At 35.6% G+C, this 12,505-nt stretch overlaps 1 protein-coding gene across 2 annotated transcripts in view; it reads right to left on the reverse strand.

Annotated features, from left to right (window-relative positions):
- Nucleotides 1–12,505, reverse strand: part of snx7 (sorting nexin 7) — a 26,381-nt gene continuing 13,876 nt past the window's right edge. For both annotated transcript variants that reach the window (XM_077245067.1, XM_077245068.1), the window contains 2 exons: nucleotides 11,186–11,338; nucleotides 1–1,085 (listed from right to left, as the gene is read on the reverse strand). In XM_077245067.1, the coding sequence (XP_077101182.1) occupies nucleotides 1,008–1,085; nucleotides 11,186–11,338 (231 nt within the window). In that variant the 3' untranslated portion in view covers nucleotides 1–1,007. The remainder of the gene's footprint in view (nucleotides 1,086–11,185; nucleotides 11,339–12,505) is intronic.

Below are 12,505 nucleotides of genomic sequence, written 5' to 3' on the forward strand. Positions count from 1 at the left end.
TAGGTAGATCAATCTTGGGTTTATTATATAAAGAGCTTTTTAATGTTTCATGTGATCAAGCTGTGATTGTAACCTAGTTTAGGATCCAACATGACGCTCTGTGTGCTCACTTTCTCTTGAGAGAGAACAAAAACACACACCACAAAACATTGTTCAATCATCTTTTCAATAACAAATTTACTTGTTCAAAGAATACATATATAATTCCAAGACATTAATTTCACTAATGAACTATAAAAGCAGTTTTAAACCAGTCTGCAATTTATTACACTTAAAGATATTAGTGCACCACATTCAAATAATAGTATCTAAAACAATACACTCTTTTCATATTCAAAGGCAACAGTTAAACTCTTTTGATTTATGATTTTAATATCATGTAAACAATTCTGGAATGTAGCATCATCTTCAATATATGATGTTTGCATAAAGATTTAGCTTCAGAAACCTGAATAGCACAATGATGAATTCAGTCCAATGCAAGAAATGCATCCATTCAGAGTGCATTTATATTTATTCATACACTAATCGAATGGTTTTTGCAGCAAGGCAGCTCTTATAAGAGGTAAACTGCATTTGCATTGATCTGCAAAAGGGCAAGACATATGAATCTCAAACATCATAAGGATAGAATTCTCACTAGAAAGGTCAGATGGTGCAATAAAGACATAATGTGAGCATCTTCATTTTCCAGGAATTGCATTATTTTTCTCATCTCATGTTGTACTCGTATAAACAAAAAAGAAAAATATATCTCAGTACAAAAGATTTGGCAATATGATTTTTCCCTGTTATCAATTTGGAGCAAATGTACTGATGACAGAGGAAACCATACTTCCATTATAGTTCTCTCTGGGTCAGTTGCTAAAGCTGTTAGATGTTCTTTTAGGGTGACTGTCATTTTCTTTGGTGTTTGGTGTTTCAGTCTCTAAATATGAATCTTATTGGTGTCTGCAGAAATAAAAGCATCATGTGTGGTCCCGTATACCTAAAAGCACCATGGGAGATTAGGAACAGTCAACCTTTCCATTTCCTTCGGCCTCTTTCCTTTGAGAATGCAAGAACGACTCCCATACAGCCAAACACTGCAAGAAAACACACACACACACATTTATATTAAAGCAATAAGCCATGTGAAGCAGTGTAATAAATAGATTTAGACAAGTCAGACACAACAACAAACTTTACCATAGACGTGCACTCATATTACTTATGAATGGTAGAAAGTGCAAAGCGCAATATGGCGGAATAAGTCCCGCCTTTTAAATAAAAGAGCCAATCACTGATTAGTATAGTCATCATGTCACTGCATTTGCAATAGAAACAGTCAGTGTTCTGATACTCGCACTTAGGACTGCACATGTGCATTGATGGATCTAGCTTTAAAACAGTTTTTTTTGAAGAAACATGGGTTATGGGACATGTCCGATTTTGCTGTGGATTTGAAATATGTTATGTAATTGTGAGTTCGGCAAGCATTTTTTGAGATTTCAGGATTCTCCCAATTCCTATCTTGGATGCCCGAAAAGCTGCCCGGAGGCGTTGCAAATATGGCCATCAAGTGAACAGACTTTCCTTTGACTTTACTGCTTTTAGAAACAATGTTCAATAAATTATGTAAATAAAACGATTAATAATTAACTATAATTATACAAATTAATATAAATTATATTAATCTATATTAGATTTAAGAATTATATATATATCCACTGAATATTTATATTAATTTATATAAGTACACACACACACACACACACACACACACACACACACACACACACACACACACACACACACACACACACACACACACACACACACACACACACACACACACACACACACACACACACACACACACACACACACACACAGATTGGGGAAAGCACACACAGAAACATTCAGCAGCACAGGAACTTAACGCTGTTCTGCGACTTTTAGTAATAAAATAGCTTTGTTACTGAATCGCTACATTATATTTCTCAGCATGAGGGGGTTATAATGCTATTCTGAAGGAATTAAACTCACAGCTTCTTTGTTAATAGAAAGAGATACTCTGAACAGATGCAGGTACGCATCTCTCATCTCTCAATAATTAATTCAAATAAATGATATAATGCATTCAAACAACTAATCTTACGCACTACTTTATCTCTGTGTCTGATTTAAAGCAGGCTGAATGCGACAACTAATGAAAATAACTGTCAATTTTACTCTTCCGGGCAAATATTGCGCTGCAAACATCAATAATAGATTTAACTTGTCAATGTTGGCAAATGACCATGGTATAAGCAGGATAATTCACGGCTAGCTGTGCATTAAACAATTTTAATGCACTTCGCCTCCACGTTGTGCATTAAAATCATTTAATGCATAGCTAGCCGTGGATTATCCCTATAACAAAAATATATAAAAAACTCGAAATAAAATTTCCAAAGGAAATGTGAGTGAGCTTCCCTTAATGCATCAATGTACGTTCTCAGTAAATATATCAGTAAAAACTCTCTAACTGCAGTGAAATAGATGGATGTTAAAACAACGAAAACCGTGAGGCCTGACAAGTGGCTTCTATTTGGTTTCCAATTTCATTCAGAAGCTTTGGTCGCAACTCATACCGAGTGCCATTTAGGTGCCACTTTCTAAGCCCTTGATAAATGTCTTCAAAGGAACTCGTCAACCGTCGCCCAAGCCCCGAAACACCTCGACCCAAACCGCTCGGATGCCACTCGCAAGCGTGTTTCATAGCAGAATCTCTGGAGGCGCATTGGCTGCGGCCCACTGACTGTCAAAAGCAGTTAATCAATGTACTCCATCACCACAGGATTCAGACGTGACGTGACCTTGGTAAATGACTTTAGACAGGCCATGCGTGAGGGCGCTGGACCACAGTCACCCTCCGAATCACACTAGGACACGCACACTATCACACTATATTCGTCTTAGTATCAAACGGCCTAGTTTAAGGAAGCAGACACCTGTATAACTCTGGTTTCGAGATACTGATTAAATCACAGAAAATAAAACTGTATGCCAAAGCTGAATGGGACAGATGCGATCGGGCTTGGCACCACTGAATCTCAGCAGCTGGGTAAAAGGGTGATCACTCAAGACTTTAATGTGCCATTCACTTGCAGGAGATTGATATGAAAGCATGTTCTAGGAATTGTCGTACTTCGCTTGCTAAAGTTGAGAACTCTGCACTGTGCATTCATATACGAAAAGAGAACTGAAGGCACCCACACACTGCAAGATAATCGGGACAATTTTTGGCCCAATTCTCCCCTCCCGAAAATCCTAAGTAAAGTCCCGACTAACTTGATGGTTCTATAGATTGTGTGTGTTGTTCTCGCTTGGTCACATCGTGGCTTTCCACACACTATAGGAACAAAACTGTTAAATCTATGATTTTTCATATTTGTGGTCGCTCACTTTTTTAAAAAATCAGATAAGATTTTAAAAATCTTTTAGTGTGGGCCAGCCTTGACCAACAAAGAATAAAACAACGCTGAATGCAAATAATAGTGATTTTTTTGCTTTTAAAATGGCAGCAACAACAGACACATACTCCAATGTTCAATAAATAATTTACATATATATATATATATATATATATAATTTTTATTTTGTGTTCCACTGAAGAAAAATTCATCCAGGTTTGGAATGACACGAAGTTGAGTAATTATGACAGAATTTTCATTTTTGGCTGAACTATCCCTTTAAATTAGTTGACCATTCCTGCACAACCAAATGAGCAGAATAAAAATAAAAATGAAGCGATTACATTCAGAGGTGGAAAATGCATATTTTCCAGCAATTTTCCCATTTGTCATGAAAAATTACTTCAGCTTTCAATAGTAATTGTGGAAAAGCAAGAGAAAAAAAAAAGAACGGAACCAAGAAAAGCACAACTAACTTTTGAGAAAATGTTCTACAAGCCTCAGAATCAATGACAAAAGGTCAATGCACTGCATATAAGCACATACTAGTAAAAACTATAATAAAGGCACAATACATATGACCATTCCAGAAGACTGATTAGGTGAGCAGAACGAGAAGAGAAGAGTTTATTGACAAAGATTGAGCATGTCAATATCTATTCGAGTAGTTTAGACAGTCAAAGGGTTTGCTTTGCAATACGTCTCTGTCTGAAACACGGTTACTGATGGTTTAAATTACAACGTGCCTCAACACAGATACAAATGAGACGTAACTGTGCAGATCAGACAGCAAACAACAGAAGCTACACGGCCGAAGAGCTCGAGATGTGAATTTTGAAACGTCATTTGTATCAGCTGTTGCTTTAACCCTGGTTACAAAATATATTTTGCATTTTGAAAATCCTTCAAAGGCTCTGTGCCGGTTGAATTATATGTAACATGTAATGACAGCTCTCTCATCTTTGCCATCGTTTCAGCTACAGCCTTGTTGCTATGGCGTCTCCATGGCAATTCTCTGAAGATGCTATGTTGCAGTGCATGGCTGCTGTGTTTGTAATGTACGGCATTGCAAATGTTGAACATCCACCCACATCAGTGTGCAGGGCTACAGTGTTTCTTATATCAGTTTGCATTGTCAGCATAATGTATAGAGAGAGCTGAGGTTGAATGCAAATGTCTTCATGATAGGTTGAAACCAAGATGTGAAACTAAATAATAAATAAAAATGCACAGTTGTCATGTTGTTTAGACCTGGAAGCTAATATTAATTATTATAATTATAATATACAAATTATTAAAAAATTATAATTATTAAATCAATTAATAAAAATATATATATAAAAAAATGTATATATATATAATGTTCCACAGAAGAAAAAGGACGATGACAGAATTTTCATTACTGGGTGAAGTAATTTTTAAAAGAACATTGGTTGACCCCTCCAGCACAATTCGATCAAATGAGGACAAGAAAAATGAAAATGAGGCGATCACAAACTGAGGTGGAAAATGCATTTTTCTATTCTCAGCGGAGACTGAAGTGTTCCCATTCGTCGTAAGAAAATGACTTCAGCGGGGAGAACGGCAAAGGCAGAAGCGCCCAAAAGAACAGAGAACTAAGAAAAAGTTTATGAAGTATAATTCATATTTATACACAATACTGCACTACGCTGATTAGACCTGGAAAATTGATTCAGAAACTATGCGATTATTTCCCAATTAACGGTTTCGTTCTTCACAGAGTAATTCCAATCAAACACACACACACACACACACACACACACACACACACACACACACACACACACACACACACACACACACACACACACACACACACACACACACACACACACACACACACACACACACACACACACACACACACACACACACACACACACACACACACACACACAAACACAAACATCACTAAACATTTACACAAGAAGTTATATTAGCAGAATAATAATTCAAAAAGATATTTTGATATGACTTTAGGAACTCTAGTACTCAAGTCTGTGCAAAAGTTATTTAAGGGCCCTTTCACACCTACCTTGTTTGGTCCGGACTTTCGGACTTTTCAGTTTGGTCCAAATCAAAATTAACGTTACAGGTGTGAAACCTCCCCCGGACCACGGTCCGGACCAAACAGATGAAATTTGGTCTGAAGAAAAGAGGTAGTCTCTCGGTCTGGATCAAACTGAACAACGGTTTGGTTCGTTTCTAGTGTGAACGCATTTCTGTATGGTTCGGACTTTCAGACCTTTTACAGGAAGTTCGGGTGGTTCCCGCATAGCCGAAAAAACAGAAGGTGGCAGGAAAAATTAACCGTGGTAGCACATGGGGAGAGGAGGAGACGAGGTTTTTAATGGTGCCAGAGCTCGCATGATTGCTTGCAGTCTTCTCCTCCTTTCCTTCCGGCGACGATAAAATGTTCGCACAACGAGGACGTTCATTTGGCGAATATGAACTAGCCTTGTTTATAGTTGTTGCTGCAGGTAATTATACCATAAAAATAACAATACAGTTGCAACGATATACGTCTGTTCATTCATGTTGTCAAAGTTATTATTATTTTTTTTTATTGCTTAAACAAGACAATACAATACATGATACACTTTAAAGCCAGGGGAGATACAAAAATACAATAAAGGTAAAAAAAAAAAAAAGTAAAAAAAAAAGGTAAAAAAAAAAGGGACAAGACCTCGTATCAATCAAAGATTTTGAAGACAGTACACAAATGCACAGTCTTATTAGCTTTTGCATTAGTACTAGATTGAATAGTAGAAAAATAATTTTTGAATTCTATAAGAAATACAGAGAAAAGGGGCTTTTTGTTAGAAAACTTACACTTATGGATGTAAAATTTGACTAATACAATTATCAAATTAATTACAAAAGCCTCCTTAATCACACTGCTATCATACTTTAAATTACCAAAAATTACATTTTCAAAAGCAAAACAAAATTAAAAAGCACTTTATCCTTAATAAACATAGACACCTCATACCATAATCTTTTCACATGACTACAATGCCAGAAAATATGGGGTACTGTTTCCAAGTGCAGAGAGCAGAAAGAGCAACTCACATCAATGTCTTTCCTAAACCTACTAAGGAAATGTTTGACATGGTAGAATTTGTGCAATATTCTGGAGGAGATTTCTTTGACCTTATTTGTAACAAATAATTTATGAGGTAACAACCAAACACGTTCCCAATCAACGTCATTAACAAATTTAGCCCAATAAGTAATAGAGCAACATTTGGTAACAACCTCCTTCAAAAATAAATTACGAATAGACTTGTTGCTGCTTTTGGACTGTACAAAACAAATTTTACCACATACTGTGTCAGTTGGGTTAATTACTGGTACATCAACTAAAGACAAGACACCTCTACATAAAGACATTAAACCAGAACTGATTGCAGAAAATACAAGAGCAAACTCCTTGGGAGTCACAGGAAAATTAAAGTGCAAAAGAAACTCATCATACGTCATAAGGTATCCTTGAGAGTTAAACAAATGACAAACTAAAACAATACCCTTTCCAAACCAACATTTTAGAAAAATACTTTTGTGTTTATACAAAATACAACGGTTATTCCAGATAAAACAACGCTGCGGAGAGAAGTTGTGCTTGTAGATCAGCTTCCAGGCCAATAAAGCTTGAGCATGAAAGGCAGAGAGTTTCACCGGCAATTTGTCAATTTTATAATCACACATCAGTAAAAAAGAAAGGCCCCCAAGTTGGTCAAAAATAAAATTAGGAATAAAATCCCACAGAGAAGGTTTATTCAAACCAAATTTTAACCAATTAATTCTGAAGGTATTATTTAAAGGTATCGAAATCTAAAAAATCCAAGCCGCCACTTTTAAGTGAATTTAAAATAACAGATTTACGGATGTAGTGCACACGATTCTTCCAAAGCAAATTAAACAAAATCTGATCAATAGTTTTGATAGTCTTATTGTCTAAATGTATAGATGAAGCAATATACAGTAGGTTAATCTGGAAATCCCTTCCGCTTTTGACAGAAGGACTCTACCTCTGAGGGACAAGTCCCTTAATAACCAGAGATTAAATTTGCTTTTAATCTTTTCAAGAGCAGGATTAAAATTAAGAGAAACTCTATCTTGCTCACTCCTAGAGACAACAACACCCAAATACTTAACAGCTTCTTTAACAGGGATACCATCCATAGGTACAAGAGGGGAGCTTTTCAAGGCTAAAATTTCACATTTTATAATATTAAGGTGCAGACCTGAGGCATTAGAAAACAACTGAATACTTTTAATCGCCTGATGAACCTGACTGGAGTTTTTTTAAAATAAGGCTGTCATCAGCTAGTTGACTAATTAAGATAGTTCTACCGGCAATAAGAATTCCTTCAAGCTTACTATCCTTAATAAGATGACAGAAAGTCTGCGCTACTATAAGAAAAAGATATACAGACACTGGACAGCCCTGCCGAATTCCTCTTTCCAGAAGAAATCTCTGGGTTGTGCCATGGCCCAATTTCACAGAGCTGTTTCCTCCCGCATACAATGTTTTCATGGCATTACACAAATAGGGCCCGAAACCAAAAAAAAAAAAAAAATGAAAGGATGCTCAATAGTGTCAAAGGCCTTGAAAAAGTCCAAAAAAAGAATTAAACTGTCATCCTCAATCAGATCTGAGTAATCAATAAGGTCGAAGACAAGCGTAATATTATTGAAAATATGATGGCCTTCCATAAAACCTGACTGATTTTCATCAATGATGGAGTTTAAAATCGACTTGAAACGACTTGAGAAAATAAGGGCAAACAATTATAATCATTACTAAGGAGACTGATGGGTCTCCAGTTATCTAATAAAAGTGTGTCCTTTTTAGGTTTAGGTATTAAGCAAATGACACCTTGCTTCATACTTGTTGTAAGCTCAGAACAATTTAAGCTCTCTATATACACTTCAAGGAGAAAAGGGGATATAACCTCAGAGTAAGACTTATAAAATTCAGCCGCTATCCCATCGTTACCAGGCGACTTGTTACATTTTAGATGCGAAATTGCGACCTTAACCTCATCAACAGTAATTGGTAAATCACAGAGAAACTTATCATCCTGATTAATAGAATTAACATTATCAATGTGCTTACAGTCTAAATCAGCTACATTAAATTTAGAACTATACAAATTTGAATAAAATTTATAACAAAATTGGGAAATTCCTTTTGGATTTTCTGAGACGGACCCCTCAATATTTAACTGATAGATAGAATTGTTTTTAGCCCTATTTTTCTCAAGTTTGAAAAAATAAGATGACATCTTTTCCCCAAATTCTAGCCACCTTTGCCTTGACCTAATGAAAGCACCTTCTGCTCTTAATTTATACAAGTCATCTAACTTAAATTGCAATTCACTTAAATATGCTCTTTGACTATCTGACAAATTTTCAAGTAAAATCCTGGAAATAGATGAGATTTCACTGACCCCTTTCAATTTTTCAAGCCGTTTTGAAATGGCCAAATTAGAACTATATTTTCTTAAAAATTTCCCAATTTCAAATTTTAACATTTCCCAATTGGTGCCAAATTAATTTTCATGTTTAGCCTTATTCCAGTAAAAATCAATCAGTCTTCCCAGCTCTAATTTAACCTCATTATGGTTAAGTAAAGAGCTGTTCATCTTCCAATATGAAGAGCCCCTATTACTACTAGCTTCAGGAGAAAGCAAAACTTTAATGGAATGTTATCAAAGTTACCCGCCGAATTAACAACACGCTGACGTCAGACGCACGTCCATTCGCAAACCAATCAATGTCAAGATGCAGCCCACATAGTAGATGATGATGACAGGACGCAAGTATGTCACGTAAAGTTCTTTAGTGCGCTTGCATAATTGCAGTGTGAAACCAAACCAAAACTTTCTGAAAGTATAAAATTTATCAAAACGTGAACTTTGGTTAGGACCTTGGTGCGGACTTTCAGGTGTTTAAACGCCCTAAAATTCAATTTCCAGGTTCAAATTCATGAAAAAAAATCCCAGATTTTCTACGATTTTTGGATCGTACTATACGAAACTCACTAAAAAATATTTTACTTATCAGTAGAGATTGACTGATTATTTATTTATTTCATGCAATATAATAGATGATGAAGCAAAATTACATAAGTTTATTGTGTAAAGTAAAAGTTAAATTTTTAAAGTTTAAAATTACCTTAATGCAAACAATATATTATGTAGGCTATATTACCTGTAAATATCAATGTTTACTCTTGAACATATATATGATGGTATAATGGTATTGTTAGGTGCTATTTTTTAGAGACCCAACAAATGGCTTATTAACTTTTTTTTCAGAATATGTGAGAATTCTAACTTTTTCTCACAATTCTGACTTTTTATTCTCAGAACTGTGAGAGACAAACTCAGAAATGCAAGATATAAAGACTTGTGAGATATAAAAGTTAGAATTGCGAGTTTATATCTCGTAATTCTGTTTGACTTTTTTCTTCTCAGAATTTTGAGTATATCTCACAATTCTGAGAAGAAAAAAGTCAGAATTGTGAAATAAAAAGTATTTTTTCCATGGTGGAAACAAGCTTCCATAGCCTAATGGTCATGTACAAAACGAAAAAAAAATTGAGGTCAGGCCTGGGGAAATTCATTCAATAAAATCAGACCTGCAATTACAAAACCTTCTATGATTTTCTCCTGTAATTGGGTTTAGTTTTTGTTCCTATTGTAGTGCATGTTATTAGTTTCAGTCTAGGTTTTGTTCTTTTGCAAACTGCCATTTTGATTTAAGTTTCCCTGCTAGTTTTTGTCTGTACTCAAAACTACTTTAAATGAATAGTTTGGCAAGCTACGTTTTCAAAGTAGCTTCCCTCAACACTGGAAAGAATGACAGTTCTTTCAACATGGCTTTTTTTCAAATCTGTTTCCATCTTAAAAATCCCGGTGGATGTCTCCTCAACCTCTCTGGAGACATAACAGAGACCCTTTTATATTCGTTCTCGCTATAGACGCATTCATCTGTTTCTGTCCAACAACAGGTTGGTCTCTAGAGCTTCTAAGGTCACAGCAGGTAACCAGAGATCACAACATCTCTAAAACTTTGACAGTTCAACTTTCTTCCTTTGCTTATGTTGTGATGTTGCAAAATACCTTCAACTTTGAGGTCATAATTTTTTGTTTACGACTGAAAAGCAAAGGAAGAGACCTTTAAAAAAAGATAAATTAAGCAGTGAACCGGCTAACACACGTCCAATATAGCGAGCAATGTCAACATTTATAGACTTGGAGTGCAATTACTTGTCAGCAGGGATAAAATGAGATACTACCACCCTCTGCTGGCACAGATCCAGGGATCATGTGCAAATGAATACAGGCAGACGGCCACATACAACCCTCTCAAATCTGTCAGTGGTCTGTCCAAGTCTTGTCCAAAGTATTTTTACCACCTTTGAATGTTTATTTCTCAGTTCTAAAATCTTCTCAAATAATGTCAATCAATCTTCTCAATCACTATTTTAATGTGTGATCAAATTTAAAATAGTAACAACCAACCTCAAGTGGCTTATTGCTTTTATAAAATGGTGGCCACAGAAATTTGATAAAAAGACATGTACTAATAATATTAATGAGAATAAATTAATATATAATTTATCTTTTTTTTTCTTGCCACACACACACACACACACACACACACACACACACACACACACACACACACACACACACACTAATCAAACATCTCACCTTTTCATAGTAGTTGACGTTCGTCTCTGCTGTGTCGACGAAGGCTGATCGTAGGTCAGTTCTCATGACCTTCTGCCAGCGGGTCCAGTCGCTCTTGAGTGCATTATTGGCCCACTCCAGCCGGTCCTCCATCTTATCCAGCTCATCTCTCATCTAAACACAAGGATTGGTTGGTTAGCATGGTCCACTTATCCTCTAAAGTATCAGTGTCTTAACTAGTCCGTCTTACGTCTAACATCTTTAACTGCATTGAAGGCCATTCACAAGAAGCGCACACACACACACACACACACACACACACACACACACACACACACACACACACACACACACACACACACACACACACACACACACACACACACACACACACACACACACATATAACAAATGTATTATAATACATGTGTGTTTTAATACATATAATATAACAGTATTATATGTATATGTATATGTGTATATATATATATATATATATATATATATATATATATATATATATATATATATATATATATATATATATATGAAGACTTCAGTTGCAAAACCCTCTAAGTCTGTCTAAAGTTTTTGTTTAATATTAACATTTTTATAAGGCTCCTATGTATAGGTTTCTACAGGCAATTCTAAAAGGGCTGAGGGAGGGATTTAGTGAGTTTGAAAGTGAAAGTATTTGATGAACGTATACTATGTGCGGAGAGCATTCACTCAATATTATTATCTAATTTTTGACAGAGGTGGCTTTTACAGGCTTTTGCTTCGGAGGTCTTCATATATACTGTATGTGTGTGTGTGTTAGAATCAGTGTTTTACACTTTAAAATCACCTGTATATGCATATTAAGATACAGCTGTCTTTTATTGAAAGCACTATCATAGTTTCTTTGCAATAAAAGCCTCTAATTAAAAAAAAAAAAAAAAAATGTATTGAATCTATTGAAAGGGCTGCATTTACCATTTATTGCCAAGAAACCGATTTAATTGAGTCTGGTGGTCACAACCCTAAACTTGTAAAGGATTTCCTTTGCACAGACTATTCAACTAATCCCTCAGATGACCTACCGACTTACCAATTTTGAAAATATGTCGTTTTGCGCATACCTAATCCTGACCCATGACTCTAGAGATAAGTCATGTAGCTCTGAACGGACAAGTAAAAACCAACATGTCAACAACACCAATATTATTACAGCAGCTCTTCCACCATCAGACTGCTGACGTTTTACAGTGTTGTAAAGGCTTTCATTACTGAGGAGTATAACTACTGTAGAAACTTGCTGAGCATGCAGGAATAATATTGTCATGCTGATATCAACTACAT

Source organism: Siphateles boraxobius, unplaced genomic scaffold (genome assembly GCF_051911475.1).
Source record: "Siphateles boraxobius isolate OS27281-9 unplaced genomic scaffold, OSU_SipBor_1 26, whole genome shotgun sequence".
Taxonomy (NCBI): domain Eukaryota; kingdom Metazoa; phylum Chordata; class Actinopteri; order Cypriniformes; family Leuciscidae; genus Siphateles; species Siphateles boraxobius.